Genomic DNA, 22,310 nt, shown 5'->3' on the forward strand with positions numbered 1-22,310 from the left:
CTACCAGAATTCTGCAACTACCAGAATGACCATAGCAGTCATTTTAACTGCTCGGACATTATAATTTGGATTATTGTTTTAATGATCTAAGAAAGAATAGGTGGAATAGGTAAAAAAAAAAACATCAGGCCACTAAATGAAAACTATTTCATTTTCATTTTCACTATATAAAACGAGTGTTTTATTTATTTCATTGACTCAACATAACGTCTCTGCAATGACGCACGCCAACTCGAACCGCAACAATTATCTCTGTGGAAAACAAAACAAATGTATCCTGCTTTAAAAACCGGTTGGTGTCATCATTTTCACCTTTAACAATGATAATTATTAACCATTATGAACATTTAAAACAGGTTGGAGTCATCATTTGACCTTTAACAATGATAATTATTAACTGTTATGAACATTTAAAACAGGTTGGAGTCATCATTTGACCTTTAACAATAATAATTATTAACAATTATGAACATTCCGAAATGCTGTGAGGGCGCGGCCGGCCAACTGAAGACACTCTGCTGTTGCGATGCCAATTTGCTTTGCTTATTTGCGTGATGCCGGATTTGAGATAAAAATGCTGTGCAATCCCGCACGATGCGGGACGACTGGTCACCCTCCATCAGGGTCTTCCTCACCAAGGCTCTGAAGCAAGGCTAAAGCCTCCATAACTTTCGTTTTATTTCTACTTGTCATTTTCGTCTCTTTTGGGTTAAGAGTGAAGCTATAACTAAGTTTTAGCTTCACAGAGCCTAAAGAACAAACAGACAATAGAGCAGGAGAAAGAGCAGGACAATGGAGCAAAGAGTGACACAAGACACGCCCACAAGACACGCCCTGTAAAACGCATGCAGTCAGTCTGACTGCTATGGTCATTCGAGGTAGTAATAAAACAATGTTATAATAATATATATACATATTTTCAATTCAGGTTGGATTTTGTTTTTGTGCGCTGCGGAGATTTTCGCTGTGCGAAGACCGCATCAGCAGTGCGCAATAGCGCACGCAGCTTAGAGGGAACGTTGCTCCTGTTCCAATGCATACAGATTTGAACGGTTGATAAACATGAGTGGATGTCTAATATTGAAATTCAGTTTGTGGTTCAAAGCAAACTGATTGTAATTTCAGGACTCTCACAACTAAAAGTCGCTTTTGATGGCGTTGGTTGCATATCTCACCAGCAGATGTCAGCAGCAGCATGAGAAAACAAGCCAGAACTGCAACTGAACTTTCATCAAGTCTCGATATTGTTTTTTATAAAGCAGGAGTCGAAAGATGCTGACAAAGAACAGAATCCAATTTCACGGCAAAAGCCCACAACTACACAAAAATACTGACCGAGACCTGCTAAAAACATGCAGGTCGAATAAACATATTTGCTTGTAATTGGTGGTTGAGAGGATCGTCCTATGATAGTCCTATGATCGGGAGGTTGGCGGTTCGATTCCCAGGTCCTGCACATTGTGTCCCTTGGACAAGACGCTTCTCTCACACCTTTGTCCGGTGGTCAGGAGGGACAATGGCGTGATTTGGCAGCCTTGCTCCTGTCAGCTTACCAAGTATGGAGTGAATGAATAATGCACAATGTAAAGCGTCTTCGAGTATCCAGAAAAGCCGTAACAAATTACGTACCAAAAAAACCCAACGCATTATACTACTATAAAACAAGAGGAGCCTTCCATGGCTCGAATGTACCGTATCCCTCGACTACCTGCGTTTTTTTTTATCAATCTATTTTGCTGTCCATGAAGTACCAGGTGAGTTTGTCTCTTTCTGTCAGTTTCTTCTTGTCGCTATAACATCGGCTAAGCTACACACTATAACACTGAGGTCTATACAGTATTGCTATACACTTTGCATGCTGCATAATCTTCACTCGATAGAGAAACATCGCATTGATGATTGGCTCGTTTGGAGTATTTCTGGCACACTCTCACTATTTCGTTTTGCCAGGTTTGCCAGGGCTCGTCTCTGCCACCTGATAGCAGAAGGCCAGTGAATGGTTATCACTTGATACCTCGGCGCCTGTCGTCACCTGAGAATAGATCCACGCGTGCACCCTTAGAGACAATGGCCTCTGTTGCTGCGACTGTTCGGCTGGCCTCCTGCACTTAGCTTGGGCGCACGGTTCAGAGAAGCAAGATGAGGCCAGTGCTCCATGAACAACTCACTATTGAACAACTGGGGTGGGACATTAAAATCCTCATCTGGTCATCAACACTTCTAAACTGTGACTTGGAGAGCGCACTTCCTCTGATGGTGTGAATGAGGGGAAGATGCAATTCATCAAAACAGGCAGGCCAGATATAGAATAAAAATGCACTAAATCACGTGAAAACAACATAAAAGTTATTTATAGGAGGTATTAATTAAGTGCTATTACATAATTCTCTCTCTTTCTCTGTCTCTCTGGGCTGGATTCTATCAGGAAGACTATGGTGTAGTTATTTTTAAGTCCTGTCATTCCTCTCGTGCATTTTCAGCCTGAATGGCCTGTTTTCCATGTCTGTCATGTCATACATGTTTCTGCTTTTATGTATACCTTACTCTCCAACATCATTGCCCAGCCTTCACAGATTCTCTCGTTTCATCATTGCATCAGTCTCAGCACAGTCATTAGCCGCCGCCGCCACCACCACCACAAGTGTGTGGATTCAACTCACTGTTGCTCGAAGAAAACGTGCTTTGATCGCAAAATCCCCTGAGGAGCAAAGCATTTCAGAAGGGCTATTGTGTTCCGTATCAATCTGCTGTGAGAAATTAAATTCAATTAAATTCTGTTTTATTTATACAGCGCCAGATTGCAACAGAAAGTTATCTCAAGGCACTTTACAGGAGTAGCAGGGAAAGACAGAACCCAACTTGACCCACAGGAGCAAGCAGTTTGGCAACGGAGGTAAGGAGAAACCTCCCTTTAACAGGCAGAAACCTCGGACAGAACCTAAGGCTCGTGGTGGACGGCCATCTGTCTGACCTTAGTGTTTCCTTTTTTACATTTGTGTCATTTCGAGCTTGTGTATTGTTTTCATACCCAAACAAAAACCCTAATTTGGCGTTAAATTAAATATGAACCTCAATTGTGTTTTATTTTTGTCCCCCCCCCCCCCCCCCAATCATTTTATTGGATCTATAAAGAAGCGAACCGGCTTGTATGCCAAATACACACGCCTCACACAGCATGGACCCAGCCAGCCCCCCCCCCGGCCGACGGGCCGTCATCCTCTTCCGTGTCGCCCGCGCGCGGGTCTCTGTGCGGCGCGCGCGACAGCAACGCCGCGCCGCGGCCCCGACCAGGAAGTGAATTTCGAGCTGTGGCGGTAGAATGACATAGAGAGAGAGAGAGAGAGAGAGGCGGAGGAGCGGCGAGCGGAGGAATAACAGACACTCTCTGCGGGAGGGGGGGCGACCCGGGCGAGCCTGTTTCTGCACGGGAACGGAGATACACCGTAAAAAGAAATGCTCATAAAGGAATTGTAAGTAACTGCGCGTTCATGAGCGGAGCGGCGCGTGCGTGCGGTTTCATCCTCCGGGGTTTGCAGCGACTGACATTGTTGCTATGCTCTCGTGGGGGGGGGGGGGGGGGGCTGTGTCCTTCACATTTAGCATCTCGATGGTTTCTAGTGAAATCACTCTGATCGGATAAAGAAATGTCTTTAAACCGGCGGATGCTGCAGCGGAGCGCTAAGCCCCCCCCCCCCCCCCCCCCCCGTTAAGCCGCCGCGGCCGTGCGCGTTATTGATGCGCGCGCTGAAGGTGACACGACTCGGTGGGAGCATTCTGGCATTCCCATCTGAAGGAATGGGGGGGGGCAGCGAAGGATGTAGAGGGGCTGCTCAAGGTGGGGGGGAAGCGGTTTGGGGGGGGGGGGGGTAAAGGAAATGGCAGATCACGAGGTTTTGTCGCACCGGTCTTATTTCTGAGAATGTGGTAGCGGGAGGGGGGCAAAGGTGCGAGATGACATCGAATGTAGGGGTCATCCGGGGAAAAGGGCAAAGATTCGGGGGGGGGGGGGGTCAGACACGCTGCTGGAGCAGGCCTCACCGTGAGGCCTTCTCCTTCAGCTGGTGGTTGGAGCAAGGGTAAACCCAGTGGACTGCAGATGATGATGATGATGGGGGGGGGGGGGGGGGGTCTCCAAATGTTAAAATATGAAGGGAGAGCCAGTTTAATGGCATTTTTTTTACATTGCTTGACTTCACTGCAAATTCAAAGTGCAGCTGTTTGTTGCTCCTCACGCGGTTCTGTCCTCGTTAAAATGGAAACAAGGAATATAAAATAATGCGTTAAACAGAAGTTAGTCCCACGAGCTCCTCGATGGCAGTAAGACGAGCCGGCGTTTGTGTAAAGTGTGGCGCTGCTAAATATTTAAGTATGTCATCAGATTAGCAAAATCTCTTACTTTTAAGAACAAATATGTTTGTGTCCCATTTGAACATTTGCATGAAATATTCAACTACAGAGAAAATACATAGATGCATGTGTTTGTCCATGTACTGCGAGTGTTTTAAACATGACATGAACATGGACAAGATGGAGAAACTAATCCCACCAGAGGATCCGTGTATTTACAATTCAGCCATGTTTTACTGCTGTTTAATCTTAACTGAGTTTTAGGTACATGAAAGAACCGTCACCGTATATTTGTTTGTTGCCCCTAAACTGTTGCACAAATGTCAAATATTTGGCAGCTTTATCCAAATCACGGCACTTCCCGATCTATAGAGATCTCAATCTTCCCGTCGAGAGAGCGCCGAGGCGACTTTAATCCTCGTTGCAGAAAATTCTAATAAATTTGCAATTTGCTCGTTTAACATTTTCCTCGTGCCGAAGTAAACAAAAGATTCATTTTCCATCTGACAGTCAGGAATACCGGCGCTTAGGAAACGTGACTGTATTGTGATTTCAGCTCCGTTTTCATTTTGCGTCTCCACATCGTGGACCTTGTGTCGCCGGAATCGCGCTTCCTTTTGCAGCATCTGGTCTCCCGTCCGCAGTCTGGCAGGGAATCGGACCCGGATTACGTCCGGAGGCGGGATTAACTGCATTGAGACATACATCAACACAGTTGCAACACATTCAACTGTACGTGTGCACGTTTCAGAGGAAGGAAGCAGTGCGGCGCGTCGTAGCTGCTGATCCCATCCGTGAGAGCTCAGAAATAGTGCGTGTCACAATGAATAAAGGCCAAATCGTTTGCCTTCAGCTCTCACTTGTGTTCTGTAGCAAGCTTTTTGGTTTTTAAATTGCGATGACTGCCACATCATACCAAACTAAAGTGCTTACATGGATGTAATTTCTCACTGCTGATATTATTTATTACGTTACATGATATCACATATTTAATAATTACATATTTATGGAGTAACCGGTACAGCACTGCAGTAACAATCAATCAAACAATCATGGATGCCATCAGTGTGACTTTCGTGTCAGCAAACTCCCAATCCTCTTTTGTAAACACAACTGTGTGTGTGTGTGTGTGTGTGTGTCAAAGGTCAAAACAGGTGAAACGTGAGGCACAAAAAGCCGTTCAACGATATCACAAATAAATAGACTGTGGACAAATCCACGTGTGTGTAACGTCTCGCTGGGGAGTGGAGGAAGCGGCACAGAGGTCGTGGTAGGAAGAGAGCGTAGCCAGCCAACATAGGCTGGTGGTGAAGAAGATGAAGAGTGATGTGTGGCTTTCAGGGAAAGATGTGAGACGGGCTTTGGGTGAGCGATCTTAGCTTCCAGAAGACTGGAATGCAACAGTTACGGCGATCGGGTCAAGGTGCGGGAGAAAGAGCTTCGGGAGCAGGAGCAACATCTGTGGAATCGCATGCCATAACATTCCCTTTATTACATTACTGAACTGTTTACAGACTTTGTTCCAAAACAACCGCCAAAGTATTGGCTTGATTTCTACTTATCATTGAGTAACTTCTCTCTCTCTCTCTCTCTCTCTTCCAGTCGGGTGATCCTTCCTATTTCAGTGGAGGAGGTACGTTTCACCGAGTTCTATTTCAGTGCGTTTGGTTCTTATTTTTTTATTTATTTTTGGTTCATTCCACCAGTAAGGCAGACCTGCTGACATCATTGAAAAACAGCCTCCTGTATTTTATCCTCGTGACACAACTTGTTCAGGCTTGGAAGCAAAGCCTTGTTTGATCATTTGCATCAATGAATTATTAGGATTGCGCCGGCGCTGAAAATAGCCCCTTTGGACACTGTGTAGGTGAATTCACCCCAACTCCTGCACACACTCTTTAAATTGAGGAGTGGTTTAAAAAAAAAAAAGATTTCCTTCATGTGCCCCCCCCCCCCCCGGATCGAGCTTTGTGTGGACGTTACAGGGTGGATTAGAGGCGATTAAGAAATGAAAGGAAACATTGTCTTTCGTTTAAACGCTCATTTACACTGAAAGTGAATGAAATTCGCTCCGGCGCTCTCCGCTTTGGGTTGCCGGTACGTGCGATCACGATGAAAGGGGGCCGAGGGGTGCGGCTACTCGCCTCACCCCGTAAACATGCTCGAGCTCCTTTTCAAACTGTCGTCGTCCTCGTGTCTTTCAGTACCAGGTTGGCCAGCTGTATTCTGTGGCTGAGGCCAGCAAGAATGAGACGGGGGGAGGAGAAGGAGTGGAGGTGCTTAAGAATGAACCCTATGAGAAAGATGGCGAGAAGGGACAGTACACACACAAAATCTACCATTTGCAGAGGTAAGCTGTCCACGGCACTCGCTTATTTTACCCCTGGAGGACGCTTCTCTTGATTCCTGGCTGCTCATTATTTCTCTGCCTCGGGGTAATGTGTCCCTTCACTTTCAGTCTTCTTCCTGGTTCGCTCCATGCAGCTTCGCTATCTGAAATCCAGAACTCCTTTATAAAGAATAGTTTGAGATGTTTAGAACATAAGCTGATTTAAAAGCCTTCAAGAAAGTTGCCCCTGCAAATGACATTAAACATACGAAAGATACATTGGAAGATGCACGATTTAGTTTTAATAAGGCCTGCCTAGACCTTTCTCAATGGTCTGTGAGCCTGTATTTAGTTGCTAATATTAGCATACTAGCATCTTCATGGTTGCAATGCTGTTGCTAAGCAGGTACAATGTTAATATTTTTACCATCTCATTTTAGCATCTTTGCTAGTTCCAGCTACATTTGTAATATACAGACATGTGAGTGGTATTGATTGTAAAAAAAAGATAAGCAGCATGTTTCCAGGTGAGGAGAATACAAAGTGCTTCTATATCTCATGCGAAAACCTAAAAGCCACCGGCCATTAAAATGTTGACTTCCACCAGAATCCTAAGGGTGCTGGTATTTAAATGATCAGAATGTATTAAGTAGCAGTGAGATGGTTAATATTCAGTCAAATTCCACACAAATCCCATTTTCAGACGAGGGTGAGGTAAAGGTATGATGGGGTTATTGCAAGAATGTGCATTTGATTTCTAAGGGAGTGAGTGAGCTATATGACCTTAATCAGAATACAAGGAAATGTTATACAAATAAAGTTTTATTTACATCAGTGTAACTGCTTGCCTGCAAAATATGCAAAATATTTGAAACAGTAAAAATGAAATGCCATTTTTATTCCATCCCGCAGTAAAGTGCCGTCATTCGTCAGAATCTTGGCTCCATCTTCAGCTCTCAACATCCACGAGAAAGCCTGGAACGCATACCCGTACTGCCGCACAGGTAGCGTGTCGCACCGCCAGCAGCAGTTAGTACAATAGAATAGAATAGAATAGACTAGAATAGAATAGAATAGAATAGACTAGAATAGCGCTTTATTGTCATTACACACGGTGATGCAATTAAATCTCTGCACAGTGCAAAAATCAATTGTGCTGACAAAATAAATAAATCCATCTTTTGTCATCCAGAAGATGGATTTATTTATTTTATACAAATATATATGGATTCTACACACATTTCTATTAAGTCAGAAAAAAGTCAAATAAATAAAAATTACAAACTCGTACAGAGGCAGGAAAATCTGTCCACGTTAAAATGAATGAGGTGTTCTTGGAAACTAAATAAGCAAACAATCGATCGAGGTAAAGAGGCCCGGGACTCAGAAGGGTTGTTGAACCTTTAAGAAAAGTAGTGTAAATATCATTGTCTTAAATGACTTCGAAGTCAGAGATATCATTCTCCGATACCCTCTCTCTCTCTCTGTCTCTCTGTCTCTCTCTCACCTTGAAGGAGTTGCTGAATAATTAACTCTATGTCCAATGAGAGGAGCCACGTAAAGACTCCAGTCTTTCAGCTTGAGATCTCACACACACACATAGACGCACACACACACCAGCAGCTACCATCTGTCATACTAACACACAGGACAGTCGACCTCAAGGCAGAATCCTAGGTCCTTTTGACCCCTAAACTTTGCCCAGTGCTGCATTCCAACATTCATCATGTTGTTTTATTGAATAATTTATTTTCTCTTTTTCTTTCTCTGCTCCTCCACTTTTCTTTCCACTGGCTCTGCAGTTATCACTGTAAGTAGTTTTTTATGTTGACAATTTTTATTTGTGACGCAAAAGAAACATAAATGTCTACAGAGGGAGGAAATTAGCAAGAAAGTGTCAGTGACGCAGCAGCAGGGATTGTTAGACGCTGCTGTGTGTGTGTGTGAGCGAGAGAGAGAGAAGTAGCAAACGCAGACCTGATCTTTTTAACTGCTCCCTAATTGACCTTTCCGTCTAACACGCCCACATGACTTGGTAGACCAATCATGACGCTACACGTCGCCTCCTGGCTCCACGTGCATCTGTTTATGTTCGCTTCCTCAGACAAACCAGCCTAGCGTGCTTCGGTTTGGATGCGGCCCAAAGGCAAAAAAAATAATAATCGAAAATGGTGAAACATTGCAGTCACGGGGGGGGGGGGGCGTGGTGCAGGGTGCGGAAAGGTCAATTATTCCAGTTCCCTTCACTCAAGAGAATTTGTCTTTCCTCTGCAGAATGAGTATATGAAAGACAACTTCTTGATCAAGATTGAGACATGGCACAAACCCGACACAGGACACCTTGAAAATGTAAACGCTTGAACACTATAACGGTCTAGAGCGTTGTGTGTTTGTTGTTTAAGCAGCCTGACGAATGCTCAAAGATCATGGCAAGATTTTAATCAATGCGTTTAGATTTGTTTTGTGAACGTGAGAAATAGCTCCAGACTGTAGTAGCGACGCGTGCGTGCTTGTGCGCCTTTATGTAAAAATGAATGTGACAAGAAATAATCATTAAAAGGGGAAAAACCAATAAAAGTAATCTGTAATTTTACATAAAGGTACTTGAATGAATGAAATGTCCCGTAAAAAAAAACTGACTCTCGCTCCGTGGATCATGCAGGTGCATGGTTTGGACCCAGAAACCTGGAAGAAGGTGGATATAGTCTACCTTGATATTGCCGATAGAAGCCAGGTGGACACAAAGGTGTGTACGTTTATCTGAAGACCCACGTTCGTTAACGTCATGCTCGTCACTCGATCAATGTTCGTTCTGTGTTCTCTCACCGCTGTTCAGGACTACAAGCCAGAGGAGGATCCCTGTAAGTACAAGTCTGTGAAGACAGGACGAGGTCCTCTAGGACCAGGCTGGAAGGTAAAGCATCCATCTGGGCTGCTTTAGAAACATTTGCAGCACTGAACAAACCTCCACCAGGCCCAACAGTTCTTTTTATCTAAAGCTAACCTTGATCAAAGGTTTAACAAGGCATTCATGCAATGGGAGGGGGAAAAATACAAACATGTTTAATTACCGGTACAATTAGAGCCACATATTAGAAAATGAAAGAAATAACCGGATGCATCCTCTTTTACAGGATCCAAGTTAAATTTAATGGCTTCTTCCAAGATACCCTTCAAACGAGTTGCAGCAAAATCCATCAGAGTTTTTAGAAAAAGGAACTTTTTGTTGCATATGTTCATTTCAAATGTTTGTCTTTTAGAACTACAAACAAAGAAACTAAATGTTCATATTGCCAGTGTAATGTGTGTGTGTGTGTGTGCGTGCGTGTGCGTGTGCGTGTGCGTGTGCGTGCGTGTGCGTGTGCGTGTGCGTGCGTGTGTTATACCCTTTGTTAACTGCTCAATATATATCCGTGCATTTGCAGAAAGAGCTTCCAAACAAGAAAGACTGCCCGCACATGTGTGCCTACAAACTGGTCACCGTCAAATTTAAGTGGTGGGGGCTGCAAAATAAAGTGGAGAACTTCATTCAGAAGGTTTGTTTACAGTCCTGGCTGTGGAACTGCAGCAGTTTGCCTGCAGGCTGAGCCTGCCCCTTGTGGATGAATAGAGTAAAGCATCATGGAGTCAAATAGATCTAAATGTAAAACTGATTGTATCACTTTTCTTCAAACCACAGGATGTAAATCTCTTTATCACCTATCTATTTATTTATTTTTACAGCAAGAGAAGCGCTTGTTCACTAATTTCCACCGTCAGCTGTTCTGCTGGATCGACAAGTGGATTGACTTGAACATGGAAGACATTCGTCGCATGGAGGAGGAGACGCGCAAGGAGTTAGATGAGGTGAGCAAAAGAAAGAGTGAGGAGGACTGAGCCAGAAAGATTCCTCATTTTATTTATTTTTTATTTATTTATTTATTTATTTCGACCACGTAAACAACCAAAAATGATAAAACAATGCCAAATACATGTGCACACATATACATAAACATAAATACATATATATACTGTACACACATATATAAAGACATATTCACACACACACACGCAGCACATGTAATATTAATTAACAATTACTCAAACAATAAATAATAACCATAATGCACTATCTATGCCATTTACGTGAGCGAAAGGGAGTAGGAAGAAGTAAATACTTGTGAGTCTTATTTTATTCCTGAACAATGGGAATGTTTTGTCTCGTGTGCGTCAGATGAGAGTGAAGGATCCAGTGAAAGGCATGGTGGCTCTAGAGGAATGACGTGGCGCTGGACGGTGAATGCCGCTCATCAGGTAGGAGCGTTTATTGGTTATCCTTTTAGGACCTTAACTGTTTGACAGACAGACTTTGTACGGGCACATTCTTTATAAACATTTATTGATCTTTTACCAATCAGAGACATTTACGACACAAAATTCGAATCGACTTTCCAGAGTGTTTAAATAATTTGTTCTGTTCAAAGCTGAATCCTTAGATTCTAGAGAAGCCCAGAAGGGACAAACCAACCGACTTAAAAAAACAAAAAACGTTTTGGGTGTTTTTAGCCGTAGTGGAGGTGATCTTGCTTGATGCCACAAAAACTTAAGCATTTTATATCAGTTTACAATTATAGAAAAGCAGCAAATCATATTTGATACTCCAAAAAATGGGGTTACAGTGTTTTCACAAAGTATTCCGTCTCGATTTACATTTTACACAGCGCCCCAACTTTTTTTGGAATCGGGGCTTATAATACTGAATAATTGTTTGTCTCTTTCAGACCCAGACACCAGCGCATTCGCTTCCTTCCTCTTCTCCGAGTGGCACATCTGACCGGCTGGTTCGAATCCCCGCTCCCTCCAGTACAATCTGCTTTTCAGGGACCTGGACCCAGTCAAAGTCCCAGTTTTGGGATGATCTCTTCCACCCTCATCTCAGCTTCCCTGAGTCCCATCTATTTGTATTTATTTTCAACCTGGTGTCATCAATTGTTCCGAGGCCTGCAGGGGCGAGTCTACAAGCACCGTCCCTTCAGGCTTCTCAGTATATGAAGTGCTCTAAACCAACAATCATTTATCGCTGCGATTTAAAATTTTTTAAACCACTCCTCAATTTATTATTAGTTATAACTTACCCCCAATGGTGTGTATATACAGTGTACGGTATATATCGAGGAGGAGCTGAATAATAATGTGCACGCACACACACACACACAGCTTTTAGGCAGCTGTATCTTCTGTGCTATTTTTTGTGTCACACTTTCTTCAGTGTTTCCTGTTTTTGTCTGCAGCCGGAAGGTCAGGATTGTGCTGAGCGCGCTGCTGCCTTTGCTAAACTCTTTCCTCCGGTGTCTCCTTTAGGATGTGTCGAGCCTTTCGCCTTTTCTGCTGCTTTACACGTTTGTGTGCTTCTGTGTGTGTGTGTGTGTGTGTGTGTGTGTGTGTGTTTCTATAGTATTGTAAGGTTTCCCGTCCTTTATATTTCACCTGATTATTTTTAACTGTATAATTTAGGCAAGCAGTTTCAACAGTCTGTTAAAAGTGCAGTATTTAAATTCAAGCATACAGTAAGGCACACTTCCATACACGCAAACGTATGTGTGTGTGTGTGTGTGTATATATATATATATATGAATATTGAATATGAATATATATTGCACATACACAAGTGTACAATAAGCAAAGTATCTCTCTGCAAAGGGAAATGCTCAGTAAGGCCGGCCATAGACGAGTCTCGTTTTTTTTGTCTTGCCATCTTGTTCTCAACAGTCTTAATATCTTTTAAACAGCAAAACTCATTACCATGACGATGATTTTGCCATTTGCAGCCATTGTGGATTGCCTGTGTCGCTTGCTGTAGATAAATAAATGGCTCTTTGAAAGCAAAACTTAAAGCAAACTGCATTATTCTTGCCCTTATCAGTCGTCCCGTCACCTCTTATCCAGCGATAGCAATAACATCCATGACACGTCGGGCCTCCTTAATCAATACAAACCTCTGCTGTTTGCTCCGGTCCGCGTTTTAGCATCGCACAACCTGAGCTGAGAGTCGAGGGCGATTAAGCTGCTGAGTAATAATTTCTCAATGAACTGCTTGTTTCATTGCGTTGCTCTCTGGAGGAGGTTGTTTCAACCTGCTTGAATCTTAGGCCTGTTATTTGTGATAGTTTGGTGTTTGGTATATGCATGAGAGTACATGAGTGATGTTCATGTGCGCGTGTCTTTGATGAAATCCGATGCTCGATGCTCGCTAGGTAAGGAAGGGAGTAGGAAATGGGAGAGGAGTGAGGCCGGCGCTAACCTGCTTCCTCTCGTCTGATATTCCTCCGGTTCATTTGAAGACCCTCTTTTCTTTGGTTACGTTCTAGCACTTTTTTTTTTTTTTTTTACTGTGTGGAGACTTTAAAGGGCAGCAGAGCATGCCTAAGGACCAATATTATAATACCGATTAATGCCACCCAACTACAATTAATACACGTAGATAATAAAAGACTAATTAGATGCTTATATTTCCCTTTTTATCTGAGTCTGATTCATTCAAATGTTGCAGCTGGTGAATCACTGTTAAATGCAGATGTTTTGCATTGACGTGTTAGCATTTATCAATGTCAAATCACTTCGCCATTACTTATTAAAATCTCAATTTAATGTAAATATTTAGTTTTAAGTTTAGAAATCTGATTGAAAGTTAATGTTGAAGTTCTTTTTAAAATTTATTGGCCTAGTCCTTGTAACAAATGCAAGCAAAACAAATCAATATTATAGTCAAATAAATTATATCTTTATCATATTTTACAATACCATGCTGATAGAAAGTCTTTTTATAAAAGTCATCAACTTGGCCAAATACAGATGTTTTCCACCTGATTTAAAGTGTTTGTTATTAATATATTAGAACATTTTAACGACTTAATACATTGTTTAATAAGATCTTCGATGGGTTATTCGTTTATATGCTCTGTCTTAAGCCCATGAGCCCATGATTAGCAGTCAGTTCATTTCTTTTACCGCCCATCACACGAGGCTCTTCTTTAACTACGAGCATCCACTTTGTTCCGTCATGTGACTCATTATTTCCCGCCCTTGTTCCACGTTCACCCTGTAAACGCGCTATTAACCGGGTTCCGTTGGCCCTTGGATGTCGAACCCTTCCCCCCCCCATCAAGCATCTTACTCGCTGTCTGTGATGGGGCTACCACCTGAATCACAGAGATTTGTGGTTGTACTGTATTACTGACGTTGTAAATAGTAAATAATTTAATGGAGGTGAACACATACATAGAGATCAAACTGTCCTGCCAAAACCTGCAGCACGCCTCTCTCGATTCATTGCTAAATATTCAGATTCAAACATGTTCTGCCAGAGATAAGATCATTTCAGAGAATATTGTCAACTGGAGACAATAAAAACATTATTTTACTGTGGATTTTTATTCTAGCGAGTCCCAGTGCGCTTCGTAGGTGCGGTAAAAGCCATTTCACCGTTCCCCCCCCCCCTCATGGCCTTCCCTCCCCGGGGCCGTGTCTCATTGGCAGGACAGTGTATAGATATATATTTTTGTTCTGAGTGTCGTACCTGTGTTGTCTCTGAACTACAAATGCGCCTCTCACTAAGAAAGCAGCATACTAGAAGCGTAATGAGCTGCTGGTGTCAGCCCTGAGCAGACCTTACCCTGCGATGGTTAACAAAGGCGATTTAGGACGATTTATTCCCTCTGTATAAGCAGTTTCAAGTGGTTCCTGCAGGGTTGGAGTTTAGCACACAATTAGTGCCAATGGGTCCCATTTAAGAGCCGGATGGAAAGATACTAACTTGTGAAAGAACATGGTCTAACAGAGACAATCTTACAGATATCTTGTTAGATTCCTCATTTTATGAAACCAAATGATTCCGCAGCTAAACTGCTATTCGTCGTAGCTCTCTCTTTATCTCTGTTTCTTTTACTCTCTCTTTCTCCTGTTATCTTGTCCCCTATTTTCTTCCTTTTAGTGTGAATTTGTGCCTTTTGTCATCTCATCTTCCAATAACACTGTACATTTGAAACATTAAAGAAATTAATAAAAAGAAGCAAAGCAACCGTATATGAGCTTTGATGTAAATAATTTTTCTCTGCATCCCCGCCCATCATAATGAAGCAGTTTACTGGAGGTAAGGATATTATTATGTCTGTCTCATCTCTGTCAATGTGTCCCAACACACGCCTCCCTACAAAGAATTAACACCTGAGATCCAGCAACTTAAGTTTGCTCATTTGTAAAATTATATTACCCTTGACTCTGTAAATTAAATATAATACTATTCTTTATGTCACTCTTAGTATTGTCACTTCGTGCTGTGGTCTTGTGTATAAACAATAGGACGTTGCAAGTGTTTTAAAGTTTTTTATTGATAAATCTAGAGAACGCCAAGAAACTTCTGCCATCATGGGTCCGCCCCCTTATCTGGATCCACTCGAAAATAAATGGTTCCTTCTTTGGAACAATGTCAGTGGTCCAAAACAGGGCCCCAATAACTAACTTGCCTCCAGTGGCAAAAACATCCATCTATAAACATGTCACTTAACATATTCTACGCAGTTTAATGCATACATCAACTAAATAGCAAAAACAGAAGGGTTAAACGTCAGACTATACTTGGACAATTTGCATTCACGGAGCTTGAGAGATGCTGGAAGACGGGCGTTGTTCATGTTGGACGTACTTTTTTCTTCCAGTCCAGAGTTCCAGTTAAATATCTGCCCTTAAAGAGAAGTTATGGTACTTGACTTAAAACAGCCCACGGTAAAACAGATTATTTCTGGCTTTAGTGCAACAAAGGCCATGCGTCACGGTGACATGCAATAAACAAGCATGTCTATTCATGAATAGGATAATAGGCTACTGGGTTGTTAACCAACCTGGGATAATACAGCAGCCTGATCCGACATCACGCTTTAAACCCAGAGCAGGTTGTGAGCGCAACCAGAACAACTGAGCAGAAAAGAGGACAATAGTCACACAGGGAAGCAGATCCAGTCTTCCCACTCCCCTTTGGAGGCCTTTGTTATTTGTGCACAGGGGGTCTAGAGGCTTTTTCCAGAAACCACAAGAACGACGGCGGGACGAAGGTAGGCTACTTGAGTGAATGACCACTGGTGGTGCAAAAAAAAAGAATTCAGCCAGTTTTGAAAACACAGAAAAGTTTCAAAAGACAGATACCTCAAAATAAAGTGACAGCCAAAATATCCTGGTGACAAAAATTCCCCTGCGCATATATACGGGTCAAATAATTTTTATGCAACAGCTGATGAGGATTTACAAAATAGCTCTTTCTAGATGTGACCTTCAGGCCGCTGCCACACGAACGTGGATGACCTGATTAGAAATCCATTTGAGAGATTACTCTAAGGCATTCCTGCAAGGCCTGCTTCATTGGGCGCTTGCCTTTAGCAGACTCTGCTACAGTAGAAGCAGGCATTTTGGTTTCCTTTTTGTTTAGTCATACATGCCTTTGATTTCTGCCGACACAGGGGAGACCATGAGCGCTGGAAGACTTCAACTTTCTGGAAGAGACAAATGCAGGTAAGAGCATGGTCCTATTTAGAGCTCTTCCTCTACTTCGTTGAGCATTAATGGTGCTGAAAGGGAAAACGGTTGGAGGAGAAAAGAGAGGAGAACGGCGATAAACGGAATGTTGCAGTACCGGTACATGGAGTTTCTAAATTTGTTACTGAATATCTTGGTTGATTATTGACCAAAGTTTATGGAATTTGGCACAGTCATGTAGGGTGGGGGTCTCTATCTCTCTATCTCACCACCGAATGTCAGCCAGATCGGATCCAGAATGACTTAAGAAAAATGTATTACATTTTATCAACTCTGATTCAATTTTACTTTTAATGGTTGGTGTTTAAAGATACCGAGAACAAGTTAGAACCTTTTGATGGAGGTCCGGATCATCATGTGGACGGTGTGAATACGACTCGGTGGGGAACGAGCTGCTTGGTGGAGGTCCTCTGCTTTCTGGCCTTAGATCTTACACACAGGCCTCTGAGGTCCGAGACATGGTTATGAAATCTTTAAAACCTAAAAGCAAATAGTGTTGTCGCTCCTGATTGCTTCCTGTATTCTGTGTTTCAAAATACAGTATATTTCAGCCTGTGTTCTTACTGAGAAAAAAATGCAGAGACCCTGACAGAGCTTATAAACCTTAATTCTCACACACACACACACACGCTCTGGGTTTTACAATGATAACCTTTCACCTATATGAGTAGCGACTGGATTGAGGTCTAAGAAGCTATTGCTATTGTGCCCCTTCGCCCCCTCCCTAAGGCACGACTGTGATTGTTCTATGCACTCAGCCAATAGACAGAACACTAACAATAAACCTCTTAGTGATCTGAAAGGTGACTCAGGTCTTGCAGCATTGCTCGTGATGATGAAGAATCAGCCTCCCGTCCTCTTATTTCTTTTGTGACGACAGCAACTCGCACGCATGTCCACGTGTCCGTCTCCGGCCTCCGATTAGAGTCCAAATCATGCTCATTCTTGCCCACATTCCTGAGTGGACCCCACTGCTTTGTCAGTCGTCGCTCTGATCCCGCGTGATCACACAGAGCTCTGCCCCCAGAGACGACAGGAGCAGCGCTGGTCAGCTTTTGGGACCAAAATCAGAGGCTGCATGAAGGACGTCTGGAGAGATTTGACTAACCAGGAAACGGTTCGTGTTGTTTCCAGTAGCCTGAGCAAGGTGGAGGCCTTTTACATCAAATAGCTGTAACCAAAGAAGCCTAAGAAATCAAGCCAAAGGTATTTCTTTCACTGGATTCTGCTTGTTAGCCCACGCAGGAGAGCATATTTGTGTATTTAGACATGAAACAAATCGAACTGTGTGAAGACTCTTTTTTCAAAATGGACCCCTTTACCTACAGTCCGCACGGGCGTTCAGACAGCACAAGCAGCTCGGCCTCTCGGGGCTCCAAGGTGTTCCTCCGTCAGCGGTCGACCCCGCTGCTGACCCGCGTGGAGGACATGAGCTCTGACGATGAAGCCAGCGAAGAAGTAACTCGTAGCCTGGATGAAGCGTTTCAGCTCTGCGGGCGCTTCATTCCCACTGACCCGTTCAGGTCGACACATGCTCATTCACACACACACACACACTCACACACTGACACACACACACACTCACACACACAGATTCAACAGGAAGTCCTATGGCTTCCTGGTAAATTCAACCTGTGTGGCTTTCCTTCCTCCACCACAGAAAAGGAATCAAAGCTAGAACGTGCACAACGTGTAAAACAATCTGTAGTGTAAATTATATATTGTTGGAATTAGGAATAAAGTAGAAATAAAGGCCTGTGCAATAATTAAATGAGTAATAAAGTAAACCTTCAAATTGACTACAAATAATTGCAATTTATTTCCAGTGTCTCTTGCACATTAGAATTTACAATCAACATAACATGACTGTGTTTACAACAAAGGAATTAGTAGAGCGCATCAGTGCGATGTGATGTGTGTCAACAGTGTCCTTGTTTCTATCACTTTGAGCTCGTTGCGCCATCCTGACAGGCTGCACATGGTGACCTGGAACGTGGCCACAGCTGAGCCCCCTGCAGACGTTGCCTCTTTGCTGCACCTAGATGTCCAGCCCCCTACAGACCTCTATGTGTTTGGGTGAGAGACAACAACAACAACAACAACAACAACAACACAGGGCGCTGATTTAAAAGCGTTTGCCTCCAATTAGGTTTTCAGGAAGTGTGTCTTTAAGAAGGAAAATCTCTGGTGTGTGTTTAGGCTGCAGGAGGTGAACGCCGCCCCTGTTAGGTTCATCTCGGACCTGTTGGGAGAGGACTCCTGGAGCCACGTCTTCATGGACGCGTTGGCACCCAGAGGCTTCGTCAAGGTGAGAGAGGACAGGCTGAGGGAAGGTTCGATAGCAGTATGAGGCCTGGCAGGAATCAAATGGATACTGATAACTGCGATACTTTAATATACGGACCTAAATGCAGTACATTTTTCTTTAAACTGTGTATTTAAATGTTCCCGTTCATACCTGCTTCCAGGGAAGTTTAAACATCATTCAATGTTTTGCAAGTCATCACTTTCAGCTTCTATCTACACTCCACTTTTCTGGAAGCAGGGCTTTGCAACCATTTAAACAATAGTTAAACTGTGGTGGAAAAAGATGATAAAATATTCAAAATGAAAACAACATGTTAAATGAGAAAATAACAAAAACTCCTCTCTGTCTTAGGTTTCATCGATAAGGATGCAGGGATTGCTGCTACTGATTTTTGCCAAACAAATTCATCTGCCGTACATCAGAAAGCTCCAGACCACCTATACGCGTACAGGCATCTTTGGCTACTGGGTAAGAAATCACAAAAAGGTGTGCTGGTTAGTGCTCAGTCTCAAAGACAGCAGCACCATTATACTTTGCGTAGAGGAATCCCTCTGGCGTCAGATGCTGTGGAGTTTAAACCACCATGAAAGGACTATTGTGTTTGTTCAGTGGAATGTGTAAGAGCTTTGAGAGAACAAAATCACAAAGATTATTGCGACACATTGAGACAAACACTTCTGAGGTATTTTACAAAGGAGTTTAAGGGCAGTACTGTGGGCTTTATTGCCTTGCATGTGCTGCAGGGAAACAGATCTTGAGTTTCAATTGGTATGGATTCATTATTCCTGATATAAGTACAAGTATAACTTTAAAAATATTGCTTCCACTCTATCTTCCACTTCACATGCTGGATTTGGTCTCTTTCAGGGTAATAAAGGAGGCGTGTCTGTGCGTTTCTCCTTTTATGGGCACATGGTTTGCATCCTGAACTGCCACCTTGCAGCTCACATGAACTACGCTCTGCAGCGTGTTGATGAATTTGAGTACATTCTGGAGGCACAAGACTTCGACATCTGCGACACCCCACATGTTCTTGACCACAAGTCAGTGCGCCTGCATGGACTCACACACACACACACACACACACACACACGGATTCTGAAATGCATGCATTAAACGCTCGTCCCTCTCACGCAGGGTTGTGTTCTGCCTCGGAGACCTGAACTTCCGTATCGCAGACCACGGTTTACACTTCATCCGCTCCTCCATCAACAGCGGACGCCTTCATTTGCTCTGGAGCAGAGATCAGGTGATGTGCTCATACATGCATGTGCACCCAGAGTAACACACGCATGCACGCTAACTGATTTATTTCATGTTCCATCAGCTCATGATGATGAAGAAAAATGAACCCTTCCTGCAGGAATTTGAGGAAGGGCCGTTACATTTTAAACCCACCTACAAGTTTGATCGTAACTCTGAAACCTATGACAGCAGGTAATGTGTGCACAAGCAAATACTTGTGAGTACACAAAAATACTTGTATTGTTGAAACTTCATCTGTGCTCTTGTTTCTGTTTGCATTTTGAATAGCCCTTTGAAGACATGGTTGGGTTTTAAGTAAGAACTGTCTGTTTGTTTCTTTTTTCATTTGTGTTGCATGCCCCACGTTCACCTGTTTTTTAGTTGCCACACCATCTGTGTTTTTTTGTAGAAGCTTTTGCCTTTAGTCAGACTGAAGCAGACTTATTTAACAGAAGCACCATGCAATAAACCCTGACTTTGCTGGGGAGGCCTCCTTCCCTGATGTATATGCATTGTTTCTATATAGTTATGGTGTGTACATACATTTCAGCAAAGCGTTCTCCACTGTAAGCATGGCTCAGCATTGCATGTGTGTGTGTTTCTCTGGTCTGGGATCTTTTGCTGCATTGCTTCAAATATTTTTTGCATAAAAGTAACAATCGCCAATTAAGTTTGACGTGCATAGACATGAATGGAAATGTAACTTGTTAGTTAAGCATCAGGGAAATCTGAAGTTAAAGGTCGAAAACTACAGTTTTCACACTTGTGTTTGCTCAGTGGCAAGAAGAGGAAACCGGCCTGGACGGATCGGATCCTCTGGCGTGTCAAACCCAAAACACCTCTATCAGAGAATGACGATGAAAAAGCATCAATTTCTACTGAAGATGGACCTGATGAGTATCCGCTCCGTGTAAGCCAGGACGAATACACCAGCGATATGAGCTACGGGGTCAGCGACCACAAACCTGTCATTGCAACCTTCACTGTAGAGGTGACACCACAAGGACTCTTGTTTTGAGTTTAATTCCATTTATAAAAACAGTACATGTCTATTTTCCTTTTGATACAACGAGTTTTTTGACATTGTAAACAAGTTCCTCCTGTTTGTCTCACAGCTGAGGAAGCACTTTGACACACCACTAGTGCATATATCCCCTCTGGGTGTATGGTGCGCGGATCATGATGCACTTCTCACTTACACCGTCCAAGAGGACTTCATGTCCTCCACGTGGGACTGGATTGGTCTGTACAAGGTGCAGGGGCAGACACAAATGGTAAACAGACAAACAACACAATGGAGGACAAATTGCACTCATTGTTGTTCTCCTGCAGGTGGGATTCAGGAGTGCGTTTGACTACGAAACCTTTGTGTGGGTCAGAAAGGACGATTTACCGGAGATAAATGAAGTCATAAAGGTAAAAAGCAAGCAATTAATTTTTGTCATGTTGGGTAAATACTATGTGCACACATGGTTTGTTAATAAAAATGTGTGCGTGTGTGTGTGTGTTTGCAGATATCTGTAGATAAGGATGGGATCCCTTTGCTTGGTGGGCACTATGTTTTGGGTTACTACAGTACAAACATACAAAGCATCCTTGGTCTCAGCGCAAGCTTCCACGTGAGTGATAATATATCGAATTAATTTGTATTTATTTCCAACAACGGAAACAAACATTCTGATGTTTTGTAGAGACAGAGTTTAACTGAGCTGTTCTTTTAAATCTGCAACAGATTTTACAGTCTCCTTTTCGTTTCAGATCTTGGAGTCAAAGCAAGCTGTCGTGGAGGGCCTGGTTCCTGAGAATGTCAACGGGCTCAACAAATAAGAGCGCTGTGAATTCACTGCAGTGCCACGTCTTATTACTCTCCCCTGGAAAGCAGCATGAACAAACATCTCATCGTCGAAACAGGATGAGCTGATTGGATATCAAGTGTTATTTAGCTTTGCAATGAGTATTTGTGCTGTATTTGTAATGAGTCTAATGTTTATCATAACAGACTCTGAGGCAATGAGCAGAATCATGACAAGATTGTATTTTCAGTTTATGCTTGTTCAAAGAGTTTGATTAATTCATCGTCTACCTTGCTCTAAATGTCTAAACTGTTCTGATACAATGCAGGATGCCTTTGTTAAACCAATGGGGGGGAAAAAAGATGATTAATATCAAGTGTCAAATTGTATATATGAGAGTTTGCCAATTCATTTGTGACATCAGTGATTTCATTTAAAACATTCAAACTGGATTTCTGTTTTTCTCTCGATGAAATTGTCTTCAGCCCCTTGAAATATGTGAGGAGGTCTAATTAAATGGATCCGCATCTTTATTTAAGGGGATATCATTATGCAAATGCTGTAACAGATTTGCTGAAGTGTGTCTGACAGCTACCATGGAAACTCTCAATTCATTTACTGTATAGTTTTAGAAATAATGCCAAAATCGGCGCTAAAATCAGAACGTGCCAGAATTCTTATCAGGAATCTTTTTTTTTTTTTTTTTTACCGAAACGGAAATACT

At 42.8% G+C, this 22,310-nt stretch overlaps 2 protein-coding genes across 2 annotated transcripts; both read left to right on the forward strand.

The window, feature by feature from the left end:
• The first annotated feature begins 3,453 nt into the window (after positions 1 to 3,453).
• pitpnab (phosphatidylinositol transfer protein, alpha b) lies at positions 3,454 to 10,937 on the forward strand. Its single transcript, XM_068744004.1, has 11 exons — positions 3,454 to 3,470; positions 5,950 to 5,980; positions 6,552 to 6,697; positions 7,589 to 7,680; positions 8,479 to 8,486; positions 8,951 to 9,025; positions 9,339 to 9,422; positions 9,513 to 9,590; positions 10,102 to 10,212; positions 10,400 to 10,522; positions 10,890 to 10,937. Exons 1-11 carry the CDS (start codon positions 3,454 to 3,456, stop codon positions 10,935 to 10,937), a joined length of 813 nt encoding a protein of 270 aa, XP_068600105.1.
• A 6,611-nt stretch (positions 10,938 to 17,548) lies between these two features.
• inpp5kb (inositol polyphosphate-5-phosphatase Kb) lies at positions 17,549 to 21,620 on the forward strand. Its single transcript, XM_068744313.1, has 13 exons — positions 17,549 to 17,763; positions 18,212 to 18,316; positions 18,440 to 18,548; positions 18,900 to 19,016; positions 19,416 to 19,591; positions 19,686 to 19,797; positions 19,876 to 19,985; positions 20,082 to 20,108; positions 20,571 to 20,784; positions 20,909 to 21,046; positions 21,126 to 21,209; positions 21,308 to 21,412; positions 21,552 to 21,620. The coding sequence occupies exons 1-13, from the start codon at positions 17,549 to 17,551 to the stop codon at positions 21,618 to 21,620; spliced, it is 1,581 nt and encodes a 526-aa protein (XP_068600414.1).
• Positions 21,621 to 22,310: the final 690 nt, after the last annotated feature.

The sequence above is a fragment of the Brachionichthys hirsutus genome, chromosome 10 (assembly GCF_040956055.1).
Source record: "Brachionichthys hirsutus isolate HB-005 chromosome 10, CSIRO-AGI_Bhir_v1, whole genome shotgun sequence".
Lineage (NCBI taxonomy): Eukaryota > Metazoa > Chordata > Actinopteri > Lophiiformes > Brachionichthyidae > Brachionichthys > Brachionichthys hirsutus.